General features: G+C 45.9%; 1 protein-coding gene across 1 annotated transcript in view; it reads left to right on the top strand.

Annotated features, from left to right (window-relative positions):
- The window catches only part of LOC126545878 (nose resistant to fluoxetine protein 6-like), a 46,762-nt gene that overhangs the window by 10,829 nt on the left and 16,397 nt on the right, over positions 1–19,536 (top strand). The window contains exons 3-9 of the mRNA XM_050193906.2: positions 2,704–2,818; positions 4,548–4,632; positions 5,403–5,485; positions 6,698–6,880; positions 7,534–7,627; positions 16,635–16,730; positions 16,847–17,012. Coding sequence (XP_050049863.1) covers positions 2,704–2,818; positions 4,548–4,632; positions 5,403–5,485; positions 6,698–6,880; positions 7,534–7,627; positions 16,635–16,730; positions 16,847–17,012 — 822 coding nt within the window. The remainder of the gene's footprint in view (positions 1–2,703; positions 2,819–4,547; positions 4,633–5,402; positions 5,486–6,697; positions 6,881–7,533; positions 7,628–16,634; positions 16,731–16,846; positions 17,013–19,536) is intronic.

Genomic DNA, 19,536 nt, shown 5'->3' on the forward strand with positions numbered 1-19,536 from the left:
AGAGTGTGAGAAGTCGTATTAGACAGACCAATTTTGGCTCCCTGTTTCTCAGTGCGCATCTAATTAACAGTGCATAGGTGCCTTTGATTTCATCTCTCCCGAAATGCTGCTACCCCTTGAATACATGAGCTTGTGCTCAATAGCGGCGCTACCATGGCCAATGAGCAGAAATGCAAAATTCTCGGAAGTCTTGAGTGACGTAAGAGAAGTGCGCTTTTTTATCTGTTTTTTTTTCTTAACAGTTGTAAATATATAAACCACTGAAAAACATGGCAAATATTCATGCACATCGTACTTATATTACTTGCTCAATTATATTAAAAAATAGCGTCTGTGCCTCAGATGAAGATGCCGAAATCGTCAAAGTGTTTACTCTATTGCACTAAAAGTAACAAATTTCAAAACAGTAGGCAAGAAGTCACTTCGTATCTGAGTGGCTGCCACAGGATGCAGAAGCACGTGACCACTGATCGATCGCATCGATTGAAGTTGTCTCGATACCCGCCGTGGTGGCTTAGTGGCTATGGCGTTGTATTCATGGGGTTGCGCATTCGATTCTCGGTGGAGGAGGCTGCGTATGGAACGCGCAAACATGCTAGCGCACCGAGAATCGGATGCACGCTAAGGGACACCCGGTGGTCTAAATTCATTCCTGCACTTGGGCGTCTGTCTTATAGCCCTTGCGTTACTTGGAGACAGCAAACTCGATCAATAAATAATAAGGCAGTCTCCGCATTCAGTTCGTGCCACATATTGACACGTGTACTTGTTTACTATTCTTCTTTGACCGCTTTTCACCGGCTAACAAATGATAAACGTTATCGCTCGGCGCATGACTTGGCTGCATGCATCGGAAGTTTCTCGAATGCTATCGATAGTACTATCCGTTGTCTGCTGTCATCGAACTTTGTATAATCTGGTTGTATGACCGACGCGAATTGTGTAGTACTTTCTGGAAGGCATGTGGGCAAGAGGGGTTACTTAGGCTCGAACCTTTGACGAGTCATGTATAAAAACCAACCCACACTTGAACCGCTGATCAGATTTTTGATGTCGCTGCCTGTGCTCGCCGCTATCGTGCTTTGAATGCCACTCGCTTTTAGGGGCCCCAGTTCGCCCAATAAAGAGTTAGTCTTGTGATACACAGTTTTACAGTGAAGCTGTCTATGGCTAGGATCTGGAAAAATAATGTGTCCGAGATGTCGACAAAAACAAATCATAATTTGGGCCGATCCTGGTGATGTGCAGAAAGGGTCCAAGCCCAATGGCACTTACCCCTGTGGGCTCGAAGACCTGTAACGTGCCCTTGAACTACGCTTGTCACACGTGGGATTCAAAGAGGTCCCAGGCAGAAGGGCAAGAAGAGATGTTGTACAGCGAAGCTGCCTATGGCTAGGATCTGGAAAAAAATGTCTCCGAGATGTTGACAAAAACAATGTGCCGGTGTGATGAACTCCGTTGCCCGAACGCTAGTCTATGGCGATGCGTGTCGAAACGTCAGTGTATATGTGTAAAGTAAAAAGAAAAATTTAGAGAATAAAGAAAATCAAAGAAAACATTAAACAAACAACAAGGTTAAGTGTTTGTGTCTTTATTCAACCAATATAGCCTAATCGCCACATAGAACTTGACATAGTTATTGAGCAATACAGCTTGGCTGGTCTTCCATCTTCACAGAGTGAAAGGGCTTTTAATTTTTTGCTACTGTATTCTTCTCCTTCACTACTACGTCACAATACATACAAGCTTTCGACCTTGTTCACCTGAGAGCCTATTACGTAGCTTTGTACGCAGATTCTCGAACTGAGACATCTGCCGTCAGCTGGCAGATAACGGTGGTATTTCCAGCAACCGACATGTTAACGGGCGAGTGTTTTCTCGATGTATAGGTATTGCCGCTATTTCACTGCATTCGCTTACTTCGTTAACTTCCATATCTCAGTCCTGGACAGAGTGCTATGAAATTAGACATGAATACTGGAACTAAACATAAACTTATAGACGGATTTTTAAATTAATTTGTTTTCCACTGTTTTATGCTACATGCCACTGGTTTCTATCTTGTTAGGAAGCTGTTTCTTTGATTATGACATTTGCACACCAGCTATTTATAATGCCTAGAGGTTCTTGCAGAAAATTCTGTTTTTTTTTTTTCTCTCTTGGTTTGGAGGCGTGAGTTTGGAAAGATGAAAAATAAAGCAGTTTCCTTTCCCTTTTTTTCTCCAATCCTTCGTGTTTACCCTGTCTTTACAACTCTAGCGAGAAGTCGACGTATGTCGGTTTGCGTATTGGAGGAAAATTCCGAGCACTGGTATTGCAACTCCTCTATCAGCAGCTGTGTTTTATCACCCCGCGCATTTCTGTCGAGGGTAGAAGTAAGTATTTATTATGCCATCGGTCAACCCTTAGTCTTTTGTCATTGTTTGCGTCGGTTTTGTATAAGTGTAGCTGCGCACCTGAATGGTTACAAAGTATTTGTTACGTTGCGCCATGAATCTGGGACAGAATCTACGAACTTTTTTGTTCCTAAGTGCTGTTTGCCATTAGCCGGCCCCCTTTGCTAATACATGTCAACATCACAGTCGGCTGGTATCTGCTGTTACGAGCGATTCCAGCTTAAAGTCTGCTTCTTTTTCCCCTTCTTGGAATACACGGGCCCTGATGTCCGGTGCGATTCAGGTCTTTCTTTCCCCTTTTATTTAGACAGTGGAATTCGCTATCGGCAGCTCACACGCATCAATGGTTGAAGGTGCCCGTCTAGGCATCTGCTTCATCAATGACTGCAACGAGGAAGATACTGAGACTGTCATCAATGCGAGTGAGTGTATGCACCCTGTTCTTTGTAAACCACTGCATGGAGCCTCGATTTTTGAGCGAGAATGTGTTTACAGGACGCCGAGCTTCCTATGCGCGACTATTGTGCCTTCTTGTTTTGCCTTTCCTCTAGTCTTACAAGCAGCTTCTCATGTGGTAGTGCCAAGGCGGCCACATTTCGATGGGGGTAATATTCAGGAACACCCATGTACCGTCCATTAGGTGCGCGTTAAAGCGATCCAGACCGATCCTATGGACTTGGAGAAAAAAAGAGAAAGACAGTCTGCGGATATCACGCGCTGCTGTAAACATCTCAGCCAAATTTTGCAGTCATGCGCGGCGCGTGGAGCTCGCACGCGGAGTGCCCAGTCACCTTCTTTCTCAAACACTGTCTTTTCAACGGAAGCCTGTTCCTCAATCTTTTCTTGACGTTTTATTTCGCAATATAGCGGATAGCCATACGCGATTGCTATTGGGCAGGAGCTGACATCAGACAAGAAAGGCGTCTGGATCAGTGCGCTTCTTCCTAGTGTTACTGTGTATATTTTCGGACGCAGTTTAATAAACAGGCTGAAATAAACGAGTTTGCTTTCGAATTTGGATAATAATTACGTACTTCCTACGCTCGGCTGCGGCCGCCGGCGTAGGAATTAAACTTTGGCCACTTTGCTTATCGGTGTCGTAGCCGCCGGGCCTCGCTAATTTCGACTAGTTTTGAGCACCTCAGCTAGTCTCAAAGCCCGCGAAACTTAGTCAATCAACCTGCATGCTTGCCAGCGCGCGCTCACTCCTGGCCAATCCTGGTTAGACGCCTTGGCAGGTTTCGCTTCGTATTGAGCTATTTATAGCGCATCAAAATGCGTTAGTTGGATGTGGCTACTGTACTTCGGTCAAGCTGGTGCAGGACGAAGCTGCTGCGCACCATGTAGCATGGCCAGACTGGAGCATATGAGCGCGAGCGAGCACTGAGGCCCTGTCGTGCACAAAGTTGCATGTCGCTGCGGTCCGCTACGTAGCGTGGAACCCTGCGGGCGCCGCGGGGTGCAGCGAGGGCTATGCTGGCTGAGCGCAGTGCGGCTCACTCAGGACGACCGCGTTTGGCGCGTTGTAGGCGCCAAATTCAAAAGTATAGAACGACAGAAAGCTGAGCTAGTTGGTAAGGATTCATTATGCAAAAAAGAGGTGAGGCGTGCAGACAGGGCACAAGAGAAGAGAAGTGGACAACACGTGTCGTGTTGTCCACTTCTCTTCTCTTGTGTCCTGTCTGCACGCCGCACCTCTTTTTTGCATAATGATTCAAAAGTAGTGGCGTCTACGTGAACATCCAAAATCAAATTCGGACGGCGCGCCACGGTGACGTTATGTAGGCGGAGCGTTGTTGGCCCGCCCCGTTCCGCCGTAACATTCGCCGTTCAAGCCATTGAAGGAGCGGAGCAGATGTTTGATTGCCAATAACTCCGCTCCTGCTGAACGCATAGAAGCGGCAAAATATTTCTGAATAAGTCTATCTTTACTTCAAATGCATTTTTCGAGTTCGATAAGAAGTGATTCAGGGCCCCTTTAAAGAACCCCAGGTGGTGAAAATTAATCCCAAGTCTCCCACTAAAGCGTGCCCCGTAATGAGATCGTGGTTTTGGCACGTACGTAAGACCCCGGAATTGAATTTAACTGCGAGAAAGTGAAAATGGTGGCATGACAACTCACCTAATTCGTTTTTTTTTTCTCCCCGTCAGTTCTCGGAGGTTTGGTCGACGTAAAGGTCAGAGATTGCATCACCAACGAGCCAAAGCCATGGACAATCACACAGATCTCAATTGTGTAAGCCTTGTTGTTTCATTCAGAACGCGATGGAATACGCTCTCCCCATGAGGATGAAGGAGGTTTTGCTTACTGCTAGACGTGCACTGCACTGTAACAATCACTGGGCAAAATCGTATGTGATAGCACGGAAGAACAGTTCTTGATCTCGCATGTCGCTGGGCGTTACTTCCCTGTTCGATGCCTCCATGGTAGCCACTGAGTAAGGGAACAGTCACTATAACCAATAGTTTCAGGCGACAGTAGTAAATGGATACAGAGAGCGATGTCCAAATGATAACGGTAACTATAACCAATCAATACAACAACGGTAGCTAGTCAGTTCAGGTACAAAAAGACAACCAGTAGTAGCAATATTAACAAATGCCGTCAGGTTACAAGAGCCAGGTAGAACACACAATGATGGACAACCAATATGGGTGGCGGCAAACAACCAGTAAAGAAAATAACAGCCAAAATCAATTAATGCATTCATAGCCAACTACTACAGGTAGTGAAAAAACGACAATATGCAACCAGTGAAGGCAATGCCAAGGTGCCTGCCTATTGTGAACTGTCCTCAGCTGCGATTTCCTGAATTCAGCCCATCGCCAGCCGAAGCAAGTTCAAGCTTTCTTACAAAGCTGCGCGGTGTTTGTGAGGCAGTGTCTGCTAACCTAAGAAAAACAACTGTTCTTCAATATGGCAGTTAGCTAATAATAGTGCAAGAAAAATTTATCCCGACGATATCAAAGAAAAGTTGCAATTATTACGTTCCTATTCTCTCTCAGGGCTTTCTTGGGCACCCTTGCAATAGTGATCGCCGCTAGTAGCACCTTTGACTACTACTTAACAAACCAACAAATCAAGAAAGGTAAGATTTTCTTTGAAGAGTTTCACGCAAAAATATCCGAATGTTATTTCTTCGTCAATGCTTTCAATAAGAGCAATTGACGCCTTTAGGGATAGATGTTGTAATGTGTATTCGTATATAGGGCACTGAAAATTGTACGCGATAACTAGACGCAGCATAATGGCACCGTAAGAATACCCAGAGCTTGCGTGGGGCTGCAACCTCTTTAGGCTCAAAGCTCCTGAAGCCTCCTAAGTACTCCCTACCTCAGTTCATCGTAAGTGATTTTCTAAATATCTCAGAGCGTGCGCATAATTACTAGGGGGATGTTGTATGCTGTGTAGTGACTATATCTGCACATTCCTGTGGTGCATTGTTATATCTGCAGGAAGTGAATCTCAAATATAGTTCAACGTGTTGTAGCTCGTTGTGGATCACACGCGTGCACAGTGCGGGACCGCGTTCCAGTTTCTTATATTTTTTTCCTTTAATATAATTTAAAATGAATGTGGGCACAATGGCTTTGTAAATTGTTCGCATTGTGCTGTACAATGTGCTTGTTCGAACTATGTGTGAACGTATTAGACTTTCCTTCTTAACTTTAAAAGTATCTTTTAAAAGGCCACCTGTGTTCGCTTTACATTGTAAGATTTAGGAAAATAATGGTTGGCATCATATCTGATGCCAGTGTCGCCTACATTGTTAAGTAATGTTAAATTTCATGTTAAAGGAAAGGTGCTATTAGTGAGAGGTCGAATAAGTTTAACCAACATCCTAACCCATATGTGCCAATATTCGACGCGTAAAGTTTCTTGAACAGCTTTTAACTTTCAAGCAAAAGCATCTGTTTCAAGCAAAGGTCTTCCAAACAGGCATTTCATTTCGTCAAAGGACAGTTTGCGGATATCAGTACAAGGAAACAGCTTCGTGGAGAGTGCTACCAATCGGCCAGTTTCGCACATCAGCCAATGTGTGTGAGGTGGCGATAACGAGATGTTAAAAATAAAAGTAGACGCTGCATCTAGGTACTGGAGTCTCATTATTACAGCTGGTTTGACACCACCATCATAAGGAAATATATATGCGGCAGCAATTTCGTGTAACTCTTCAGCAAGCTCCTTTCAGGCACATGTTTTGTTGAAAGGTCAGGACAATATGCTTACAATAATGTCGTACAAGTGTAAGCAAAATACTGTTTCTGAAAACACTGACTCTAAATATATTTTTCTTCAGGACCTTTACAGAGAGCACTGTGTGCTTTTTCATTAGAAGCCAATATACAACTGCTGTTGAACATAGAAAATTCAAAGGAATCGGAAGCCAGCTCCTACAGGTTTCTTCATGGCATACGTATCTTGGCCATATTCTCAATTGTTTTTGGTCATTCGTACAGCTTCTTCGACCACTTAGCTTTAGGTAAGTGCAAAGTAATGTCTCTGAACTCGGACTTTGTTAGAATTCTACGAATAATTTCTTTCAGGTATCTAAAATAAACTTCTGTTACATTCTTCAGAATAAATTTCACATAATTCGCATTAAATAGTTGTGTATTTAAGACGTTACGATTCCCCATTTGCTTGAGTGGAACGGAAAGTAAGCGAGCATCACCATTAGCCTTTGCGCTTATAAGTGACTCCCCATATCAAGGCAAATGTATAGTATTGAGCCTATTCTTGATTCTGTACAGCCTCAAGAAAAGTAAGCTTGAGACGTTGTAGAATATACCGAAGGTAAACAACAGAGTTCGGGCAGGATTTCATTATACATGCTGCAAAATGTGCTTCAGCAGTGCGAAATAGGGATGCTTTTTCCGTTAAATTTTGCTTTCTTCTTTTTTACTGCGCGATGAAGCTAGCGTGAAGCAAAGTACGTTTTCAGCAGGGCAGAAAATACTTATACCCGAAACTGACACCACGAGGCTGTGTAACAAGATGTTGTTCTATTAGATATTGTCGAGAAAGTTGAACAACTTCAAAACTCTAATTGTTGCGAGGTGCTTCAATAGAATGGTATAGAAAATGCTGCTGCATGTTAATGCCTGTCATCCGAACTAAACCTCCTTTTTTCAGCCAGAACAATCAACATTCTTCGTTTTGCCGACACACTGGGATTCAGTTTTGTTATAACGGGCTACTGGAGCGTGGACGTCTTCTTCTTCCTCAGGTACGAATCCCCCGCCAAACGATGCTTGCCGCAAACTTCGCGGAGATAGAGCATTAACAACGCAAAGGTTGTCGAATTCGCATTTTCGAAAGGCCAGAGCAAATTCTTTCAGAACAGTGTTTCACAACAAAGTCAGGCAGACTTATATCATGCAAAACACGCAACGCTGCTGTGAGTGGATGCACGCTCGCTCGCTCGCTCGCTCACTCACTCACTCACTCACTCACTCACTCACTGTCACATCAACAGAACACAAACACAGGGACACTATAAAATAAAACAGCGTGCTAGTAAAGATATCATGATCAAGCTATATTGTAGTGCTGCCGCAAGCCTTTGGCTTGCATGTAGTGCCGTTTCTTGCTGTGTTACTCAACACGGAAAACTCAGAGGGAGGTGATGGTGTTGCAGCAGGCGGGGTTAGCCTGGCCTACATCATCATCATCATCATCATCATCATCATCATCATCATCAGCCTGGTTACGCCCATTGCAGGGCAAAGGCCTCTCCCATACTTCTCCAACAACCCAGGTCATGTACTAATTGTGGCCATGCCGTCCCTGCAAACTTCTTAATCTCATCTGCCCACCTAACTTTCTGCCGCCCCCTGCTATGCTTCCCTTCCCTTGGGATCCAGTTCGTAACCTTTAATGACCATCGGTTATCTTCCCTCCTCATTACATGTCCTGCCCATGCCCATTTCTTTTTCTGATTTCAACTAAGATGTCATTAACTCGCGTTTGTTCCCTCACCCAATCTGCTCTTTTCTTATCCCTTAACGTTACACCTATCATTCTTCTTTCCATAGCTCGTTGCGTCGTCCTCAATTTGAGTAGAACTCTTTTCGTAAGCCTCCAGGTTTCTGCCCCATAGGTGAGTACTGGTAAGACACAGCTATTATATACTTTTCCCTTGAGGGATAATGGCAACCTGCTGTTCATGATCTGAGAATGCCTGCCAAACGCACCCCAGCCCATTCTTATTCTTCTGATTATTTCCGTCTCATGATCCGGATCCGCCGTCACTACCTGCCCTAAGTAGGTGTATTCCCTTACGACTTCCAGTGTCTCGCTGCCTATTGTGAATTGCTGTTCTCTTCCGAGACTGTTAAAATTACTTTAGTTTTCTGCAGATTAATTTTTAGACCCACTCTTCTGCTTTGCCTCTCCAGGTCAGTGAGCATGCATTGCAATTGGTCCCCTGAGTTACTAAGCAAGGCAATATCATCAGCGAATCGCAAGTTACTAAGGTATTCTCCATGAACTCTTATCCCCAATTCTTCCCACTCCAGGTCTCTGAATAACACATGTAAACACGCTGTGAATAGCATTGGAGAGATCGTCTCTCCCTGCCTGACGCCATTGTTTATTGAGATTTTGTTGCTTTCTTTATGGAGGACTACGGTGGCTGTGGAGCCGCTATAGATATCTTTCAGTATTTTTACATATGACTCGTCTACACCCTGATTCCGTAGTGCCTCCATGACTGCTGAGGTTTCGACCGAATCAAACGCTTTCTCGTAATCAATGAAAGCTATATATAAAGGTTGGTTATATTCCGCACATTTTTCTATCACTTGATTGATAGTGTGAATATGGTCTATTGTTGAGTAGCCTTTACGGAATCCTGCCTGGTCCTTTGCTTGACAGAAGTCTAAGGTGTTCCTGATTCTATTTGCGATTACCTTAGTATTAAGTTTGTAGGCAACGGACAGTAAGCTGATCGGTCTATAATTTTTCAAATCTTTGGCGTCTCCTTTCTTATGAATTAGGATTATGTTAGCGTTCTTCCAAGATTCCGGTACGCTCGAGGTCATGAGGCATTGCGTATACAGGGTGGCCAGTTTCTCTAGAACAATCTGCCCACCATCCTTCAACAAATCTGCTGTTACCTGATCCTCCCCAGCTGCCTTCCCCCTTTGCATATCTCTCAAGGCTTTCTTTACTTCTTCCAGGCTTTACCTTTGGGATCTCGAATTCCTCTAGACTATTTTCTCTTCCATTATCGTCGTGGGTGCCACTGGTACTGTATAAATCTCTATAGAACTCCTCAGCCACTTGAACTATCTCATCCATATTAGTAATGATATTGCCGGCTTTGTCTCTTAACGCATACATCTGATTCTTGCCAATTCCTAGTTTCTTCTTCACTGTTTTTAGGCTTCCTCCGTTCCTGAGAGCATGTTCAATTCTATCCATAATATACTTCCTTATGTCAGCTGTCTTACGTTTGTTGATTAACTTCGAAAGTTCTGCCAGTTCTATTCTAGCTGTAGGGTTAGAGGCTTTCATACATTGGCGCTTCTTGATCAGATCTTTCGTCTCCTGCGATAGTTTGCTGGTATCCTGCCTAATGGAGTTACCACCGACTTCCATTGCACACTCCTTAATGATGCCCACAAGATTGTTGTTCATTGCTTCAACACTAAGGTCCTCTTCCTGAGTTAAAGCCGAATACCTGTTCTGTTGCTTGATCTGGAATTCCTCTATTTTCCCTCTTACCGCTAACTCATTAATCGGCTTCTTATGTACCAGTTTCTTCCGTTCCCTCCTCAGGTCTAGGCTAATTCGAGTTCTTACCATCCTGGCCTACATAGCCGGCAATTGTTCTGCCTGAGCCTCCTGTGAGTGTCACCGTGTACGACATCAGGTGTCGAAGAACCCCGTGTCTCGCATGAAGGCAAGCATCAGTCGTTGTGCACTCTTCCTGATTGCCGCACGCCCTCCGGGGAAAACAACGTCTTCAAAGGTCCTGTGCGAAAGACCATTCTTTTGCAGGTTGTCGACCATCGCTTTCCTTTTTGTGTCGAACTGCGGGCATATCCAACTAAAATGTTCGATGTCGGCGCTCTCATCACAGAGGGCACAGAACGGGGAAGCGCATCGTCCAGTCTTGAATAACCAAGCCGGGGTGTACGCGGAGTCGGTTCGGATGCGGTATGACAGCGTTGCTTCTTCCCGAGTAAGTCTGGGTCACACAGGCTGGGTATAGAGTCTGGTGTATCACCCTAAAGTGAATGCGGATTGAATTCTTAGGGTTCTGAAAAATCTTTGGCGCTCTTGCTCTTACTTTTGGGACACGTCAGTGCCCGGCGTGCAAGAGCGTCAGCTTTTTCATTTCCTTCAATTCCTACGTGAGATGGGATCCATTGAAATTTTACGTTAAATCCCTTGTTCATTAAAACTCTGATCAGTGCCAGAGATTGCCTTGTAAACTTGTCTCGAGGTAGCCCATGGTGCAATCGTTGTAACGGTGATTTTGAGTCCATCAGCACCACGACGTCACGTGCGGAATAAGTGCGTAGTTTTCGCAAGGTCACGGTGATGGCGGCACTTTCTATTGTTGTAGACGACACTACGCGATCCAGGCGGCCAGACCAAGACACATTAAGGGAGGATGTGCAGAATGCCGCGCGCAGCTGTCTCTGTGCACACACTGACCCATCTGTGTACACTTGAAGGTGGCGTTTAAACGCTGTGCTCAAGTGGTCTAGCACAATAAATTTTGCTTCGCCAGTTGAAATGGTGTGTTTCGCCGGCAGGTGGGGTACACTGAGGCTGCACGTAACGTCCGATAAAGACCATGGCGGGTCGAGGCGAGTCCGTTTAGGCCGCTGCAATCCTATAAATCGAAAGGTGTTCAGTGCCGCATGGAAATGGGAGCGAGTTCTTGCTCTTAGCCGCCGGAGAAGCGCCGCGCCTGCGGGGGACTCGCCCAGCCTTGAAAGCTGCATCAGCAATGCCTGAGATGCCAAAATGTGGAGTGGAACAAACTCCGCTTCATTATTAAGTTTCTTGTTTGAAGCCGCCTGAGGAACTCCCATCGCCAAGCGAAGTCTATTTCCGTGCACTTCCTCCAAGCGCTCGAACTGGCTCGGTGATGGTGATATCAGCGGCAGATGAAAAGAATGCGGCTTGTTATCAGTACAGCGTTCAATTTAAGCATAGACATAGCATTGTTTCCCTAACGTACACCTGCCATGCGACGAAGTGCGTTGACTCTTTGCACTGATGCAGACACAACATTTTCAACTGCGCGTCGCCATAGTAACTTGCTGTCGATGTTGATGCCCAGGAATTGAACAGTAGTTCAATTCCTGGGCAAGTTCAAGCGTAGTTGAAGTAGTTCAAGCGAACTTTATGGCCTCTAATATTCAGCGACAGGTGAGACAACTTGCGTCTCACTCCCGGGAAAAGCATGAAGGCAGATTTTTCCGCTGATAAAGATAGGCCAAGCGTCGATAAATCACGATCGATGACTGAGATTGCGCCCTGGGTTATCCGGGCCGAACGTTTGCGCTGGTACCCCGAGATCCAAATGCAGATGTCATCTGCGTAGATGGACATTTTACCAGCCGTACAGCCTACCTTCAGTGCGTCTGGAAGGGTGGCCATGGCAACGTTAAAAGCAAGGGAGATAGGACACTTCCTTGTAGGACGCCGAGGGAAATGCGTCGTTTTTCACTCATTATATTTCCGAGCTTAACCTGAGCATGTCGCTCTCTAAGAAATTCATGGACGAATCGAAGAGTATTTCCAGAGACACCCAGGGCTTGGAGTCCGTTGATGATGCTAGTGTGAAGCACACAGACATATGCTCTGGCAACGTCCATAAATATGGCGAGTGTTGAAAGGCCGTCGACGCGAAGGTGCTCGATGTGGCTTAGTAAATCCAAGCACTGTCCTGAGCACTCAACCGTGGGCGAAATACGGTCATACACAATGGCAGTCTATTTCCTTACTCAAGATACCAAGTTAACCTCGTATATATTAGTCTTTCCATCAACTTTGACACGCATGATGTTAGCGATACTGGCCGACATGAGGCAAGGTTCGCAGGATCCTTTCCAGACTTGAGCACTGGCACCACCCATGCTGTCCTTCCATGTTTCGGGGATCTCTCCTGTTCTCCAGACGGGATTAAATATGTCCAGAAGGGCTCGCCTTCGCTCGTATGGTAGAAGTGTCAGCATTTGATTGCTGATCAAATCGGAACCTACAGCACACCGTCTTTTTATTCTGCTAAGCGCCAAATCCAACTCACGAAAGGTGAATGGTGTATCCATCGCATGGAATGATTGAGATGACAGAGGGTTCGGAATTCCTGCTGATTTGCCAGATGTGTTTACATCTGCAAAATCTTCTGCAAGGGTTCGTAAATATTTTTCTTGCTTTAAAGCAAGTGCTTCGAATGACTTGTGTGGACGAATCTTTCCGGATAGCTGAGTACTCCCCATATCCTGGTGATGGGAGTAAATGCCGACAAGCTCTCACAGAAAGCAGCCCATTGAACTCTTAACCTTTTTGTGTGACGACGGATGACAGCGTTTATCCTTCAGTTTTCGGAGAGGGATTTCTCTTCTTTCTCAACAGTTTCCGCTCTGCTTTCCTACGTGCTGCGCAGAGATTCCTTAGTTTCAAGTCAGGAGTAGGGAAATCACCGGGAAGTTTCAACACTGTAGTAACCACTCTCTCCGCAACATATGTACGAACAGCTCACCAGGGGATTCATCCAACGTTTCTCTGTATGTATCCCAGCTAGTCACAGTGCAGAATTGTCGACCAGCAGTCTGAAATCCAGTGATGATGGTGAAGATTGGGAAATGGTCGCTGCCCATCCTGTCTGCGGCCATTGTTGATGATACCAAAAGGTATGTAGAATGGAACACGAGGTCTATGGCACTCCATGAACCTGGTAGCCTGAAGGAAGTCGGTTTGCCATCGTTCGTCACACATAAGTCTGCAACATCCCTCTGGTGCGGGAATTTCCTTGCCTCGAAAATCTATAATATTTTCTCCCCAAAGAGAATGAGGTACGTTAAAGACTCCACAGATTATTCTGGGCGAGGGACAACGAATGCAAAGATTCTTTAGAAACGCCTCCATGGTACAGCAAAGGTCTTGCAGCAGGAGGTACAGCAAAGGTCTTGCACTGGTAAGGTGATGTGAGGTATTTAGCACCTGATGTATATCATTGCACTTCCGTTTGCAAGTGAAGGTATACTCGCAATGTAATGTCTGATGTAGCCTGGCATCGTCCTTCCATTTGGGAGACCAGCCTCTGAAAGGGCTAGCATTGGTATAGGCATGTCTCGAAGGAAAAGACTAAATTTGCACCGACGCTGTAGAATACCACCGCAGTTCCATTACATTATTAAGGACACTTTTGAACGGCAGAATGGGCCAGCTGGGCGAGAAATTGCCATTATGCTACTCAGGGTATGCGGAAGTAGAGCAGAGTATTACTGACTCAAGAGCCAGCACTGCTTCTTGCATATCCTTCGTTGAACTCGCAGGCATTTTCGTGACATGTTAGCGTAGTTCCGTGAACAAAGCGCGTATCACGTGTTGGAAGTTTTTCTGCTGAGTGCTTCCAACTGGTACTTGAGGTCGGTTCACTGCGGCTGCATAGGTGCGCTTTTGGGACTCTTTTGGAACATGTTCTCCAGCGGCGTTGACTAGTTGCGTTGGCTCGATAACTTCTTTTGACGGTGTGAGACGCGAGAAATTAGATGCGTAATCGGCTTCCAAACCACTTAGTTGTGGCGCGCTGGACGTCTTCTTCTTGTTCAATGGTGCGGTTGAATTCTTTGGACCCAAGACAGACATCTTATTTCTTCGCTGAGCAGGCTGTCCTTGCAGGGCATCGGCCGTCGCTAGCTGGGTGATTGCCGCGGCAGTTCGCACCCACAAAATTGCCTTACTTGCACACGTCTTAAAATCATGAGGTTGCCCACAGCGCTTCTATCTCTGCTCCCCACGACAGTACTTAGCTACATGTCCGAAGCATTGGCGCTTAAAACAGTGTGGTGGTGTCTCCACGTAGTCGACAAGCTCGTGTCTCGTAAAACCGAGGTTAATCTTCTCCGGGCGCTCAGAATTTGGAGCAAATGTGTGAACGACAGAGTCAGGGCGCCTTGACTTCCATTCAGATGACGAGGGTTGAACCCGACGGATGATTCTTCTCCCATGAAATACTCCCTGAGGTCTCAGATAGGAGAGCAGCTCTTCATACGAGTACCATTTTGGGACTCCCCTAACAATGCACGCACGAGTTTTTCATGTAACTGTGTGCAACACGAGAAGGCATGGGCATGCCACCGATACTCTTGGTCTCTAAAACGACGTTAGCTTGTCCTTTTGTCTCTACATCCAAGAGCAATGCTCGCTGCGTTGTGAAATGGCTCTTGACTGGGGCTCCACCGAGAATCGTTTCAGTCTCAGAATATAGTATAATAGGGTTTACTTGCCTTAAATCAGGTCTTTCTGATTAAAACTTCTTTCTGGGCGAGTTGGTGCATACTTGATTTGAAAATTATAACAGTGCTAACACATGCAACCACAAAGGAACACGGACGGGGCAAAAACACTGCGTCCCGTCTTTATTCCTTTGTGGTTGCATGTGTAAGCGCTGTTATAATTTTCAAATCAGCTCTTTCTGACGTGCAGTGATTACCAAAAGAATGTCCACCGTCCTGTCTTTACGATGGCGCACGATTCGGTTGCCAACGTCGCCCCTATCTACGTCTGAAAGGTTCGCCTCGTCGTGGTCCCCGATGATTGATGACTCGCCCTCAGATACCCCTGTGTATTGTCGTTTGTAGTCAGGCAGGCTTGTACAATCAAGCTGGCGTGTTTCATCCGGTGTCACCCCTTGAGAGGTCATGGCGGAGTATTCGTCGGTGCAAGCTTGGGTCCTTCTAGAACCTTGTGAGGCGACGGGTGGCGCAGCACCCCTCGGTCTCCGGTACTGAAGGTATCTTTTCGAGTCGTCCGACGTCTTGAACAGTTCCGACCAGTTAGATGACCAGAAAATAGCAATAAGTGCAGGCAGAGCTACTTACACAGGCTGCAGCAGCTTTGTAGTCTTCTTCCTCCCCTCAGAGGGAAGCAGCACGTCCCTATAATAGAGTGTTTTAGTTAAGCGTCTTTACGGTACGCTCCGCTCCGAGCTGCCCCGCTAAGCCACAGCGGAGCGGCGGGCGATTTTCACGTTTTAGTTATACGTTTAGCATAGCGGAGCGGACCTTTCCAAAGCCCCTTAAACTTCGTAATGTAGCGACACTCTCCTTCTCCGCCTTCACTCCTCCTTGTTTCTCCTTTCTTTCACGCTCCCTCCTCGACCGTGGCGCTGCCTACACTGCTCGAGCGTAGCAACGGCGCGAGCATGCGCTCCTCGCCACTCTGTAGACGCTTCTCGAGCAAAAATGGCGCTGATGCACGGCGCAAAGGCCCACGTGCTGCTATTAGGCCAATAGCGACACGGCGTCGGCCTCGGCCAGAGCGCGCGAGGAGGAGGCGGCATGCTCGAAGCGTGGCATGCACTACTTTACAAAGCTTAAGGGGCTTTAGACATTTCGTAGTTGCAGCGCCCCCTGGCCAAATTCAGGGTAATGAAAGAAAATAAATACACCTATTGATCACCCTTATACAGTAAAACGTATATATGTATGTATATAACTTATTTCTCCATGAAGTATCTAGACGTGCGCTTGTAATGCGTTACCGGTCCATTTTATCCAATAGAAAATAAAGCGCCGTCTTGGGGAACGCCACGTGATAGCCAGCGCGCTTGCTTTTTGCATCCAGTCCAATCCTTTCCGACGCCAACGCTAGCCAAAGCGCTGCGCGGCACGCTCCGCTCAGGCAGCTTCTAAGCGGGCCGTGTTCCTCGCTCCGCTAGCCCGCTTACGGCTAGGCGGACGGCGCATGCGCATTCGCGCTTCCGCTCCGCTTAGCTGCTTAGCGGAGCGTAAACACGCTCAACTAAAACACTCTAATGCCACAATGGGAAAAGTTTATTACATTACGTATCTCTGTCCACAACTCTCTTCTGAATGTAGCTATGTTTTCTTATTCGCTTTCTCCGCTTTACCCTCGCTTTTCCCCCGTCACTGCAAAGTTATATACATGGCGGCTAACTTTACCCCGCAACATCATTTCTTAATGTAACCGTTGTCTGAATATGCAACACTGGCGTTTCAGGAACCTTTTATTTTTCTTTACAGTGGATTCCTAATGGTCTACAACATCGACAAATTATCTAGGACGAACATAAACCGGTTCTACATCTGGTTAGCAGCAATAATCCGCCGACATTTAAGGTAAACACTTCCCCCTTCTTCCTCTTTTTTGTTAGTGCCCAATGAGTGAATTTTACTGTGAGCTGCGCATTAGCATAGGATGGCTGTATGGTGACTCTGACGGACCTATATTCCAGAACTACCACCCCAGTGTTTTTTGTCATCATGTGCTGCCACCTGGGACCAGTGGTTGCATCCGGTCCTAACCTAAAGCCATTGATGGAGAAAATTTATGATGAGTTCAGTAGGGAGTGGTGGCGAATTTTGCTGCAAGTTCGAAATGCCGGCGACCGTACACGACAGGTAGGAGCATTTCAGCAGCAAACGCGTGCACAATGTTGTCAATTATAAGGCGGTGTCCCAGACGAGGTCCTAGACCTCACTCGTTTACTTTTACTTTATCATAGTACTTTTTTTAAAAACAAAGAAAGAATAAAGCTAAGTCCATTTTTACGTCGTTTGTACTCACGAAAAAAATGCGGTGTTCCCCTGACTTCAAGGCATGTGCCTTAGTGCCTAGTATTGTATGAGCCTTTGGTGGAATACAGTGTAATGTTATGAAAGTTGGGGAGTTATTTCAGTATGCATGCTTATTTATGTTGTGATCTTGAGATGCGCATTTCGGACCGAATTAACACATACTACGCTGATTTAATCAATTATCTTTTGCTAATTTTCATGCGCGCATTGCGGGCACGCATTGATATCAAGCCAGCTCTTATAACCTATCATCCTCATGCGTACTGTATGAGTGCGAATTCTTATTTTTTTTTGTTTTTTTTTGTTTCTTTTGATTGCTTAGACCTTCACAGCCTCTGTATACCATTAAGCAAAAAGGAGTGGTCGGCACGACTGTAGTGCGGCTAAATCTCCTTCAACATTTTCATTTCAACAAAAAAGAAACAAAAAGGAAACAAAAAGGATAGAGCAGTAAAAATCGCACTATTCGTCCTGCCACTGCAGCATCCGCCTTCGCCTTTCCTTGGCATTTTTTTTTTTCTGCCAGTATTACACCGGAAACACCAAAGTATTCGTACGTTAAACTAAGCATAACTACAAAACAGGGTAAATATAGTCAAAGCGGTGTTGCATTTATAGGGCCAGTGACATTGTGGAGAGCGTCGATACCTTGGCTAAGCCCCGGTTACGTCTAAGGGTCCATAGTGCAGCTGCGACGTGGCTGTCCTGTCATAAGAATTCAGTATCTTTTAGAGTCATAGCGAAGCACGGCGCGCCTTTCTGTACCCAGGTGCTGAAAGAATACAGCCGAAGTTTCTCTGGTACATAGCACACAGAAAAAAAATGTATTGTTTTGCATTGTCGCGTGCCAGAGGGGCATTAGTCATAGATATCGGTAATTACGAATCACTAAATAAAACCTCCTGGTTTTGAGGTTAACAAAGAAGCTCTAGAACAAGTTAGTGACTACGCAAAGAGTGATGAAACGAAAATGGTAGGGGTAACGCTAAGAGACAAGGAATAGAGTGGCGTGGATAACAGAGCAAGCAGGGATAGCCGATATTAGTTGACATGAAGAGAACAAAAATGAAACTGGGCAAGCCATGTAGTGCGCAGGGTAGATAATCGATGAGTCATTTCAGTTAGAGAATGGGTGCCAAATGTGCTGTAAAGGTTATAAACAGGGATAAGGTGCCTCAGAAAGGCTGGCCAACGTTTCGATAGGAGGAGGTATCTTCGTCAAAGGCGGCCTCGTCATACTCGGCAGGTTAGTTTTAACGGGTCAGTAGAGTGACGTCACGTGCGGTCGTTGTCGGTGGCGGCTGGCTGTGAAGGGAGGGACTGCAAAGAAAATGAGCGCTGTCGCCTGACGTCTCCAGGCGTGGTTTTTAAGGTAAAAAAAGTGGTGCAGTCGAGGACGGCATAAAACTAGGTGGGGTGATGAAATTAGGAAATTTATAGGCGCAAGTTGGAAATCATCTAGCGCAAGACAGCGGTAATTGGAGATCGCAGAAAGAGGCATTCGTCCTGCAGTGGAGTTAAAGAAACTAGGGTGACGATGATGATGATGAAATAAAGAATTAGGTGATACGCGCGAAGTTGCGGCTGCAGCTCGTAAGAGGAAGTGAAAGAGAGAAAGAGAACAACTTGGCGTATGCCCGGTTTGCGACTCTACTCAATGGAAACCGGCTTAAAGGATGGAAAGAGAGAAAGGCAGGAGAGCTGACAACAATTGGCTTGCGTCCGGATCGGCACATGAAGTGCACAAGCAGTCACTAGGGTTATTCGACTTCAGGAACCACAGAAATGTAGGCCCCGCCTTTGAGCTAGCGACACATGTGGCCAGAAGTGGCTGCTAACAATATACAACTGGCTGAAAGGCCTCCGCAGTTCTTGAAACTTGGTGCGCATTAGCCGAGCGCCTCCACACACTGCTCGTGTTGTGGGAATTCCCTTCATTGCAGCACGTCGAGACCTATAAACGATGCCCCCCCACCCCCCCACCTCCCATCTGGCTCTCATCAGCATAATAAACATTTTCAGTCGCTTTGTAGGAATTATTGGCCACAAAATGGGTGCTATAAGGTAAAGCTATTCCAAACTTTTCTGTTCCAATTCTGAAATCAGCCCTCCACAATTGGTCAAAGCATTTTCGAGTCCCCACCCTCTGCATGTGTCTGGCACGCTGCGTCGCGAAAACCGCGAAAACACCCCATCTGAGATGATATATGCACGCTGATTATGCGTGATTAGACTGAACGAAAGAAAAGTAATTATTTCTCATTAGACGCCTTTTTCGCCATTAGCGAAAAAACGTGTCGTTTGATCAATTGCTACTTGTCAAAATTTTTCAAGAATTGCGCCCACT

Source organism: Dermacentor andersoni, chromosome 1 (assembly GCF_023375885.2).
Source record: "Dermacentor andersoni chromosome 1, qqDerAnde1_hic_scaffold, whole genome shotgun sequence".
Taxonomy (NCBI): Eukaryota; Metazoa; Arthropoda; class Arachnida; order Ixodida; family Ixodidae; genus Dermacentor; species Dermacentor andersoni.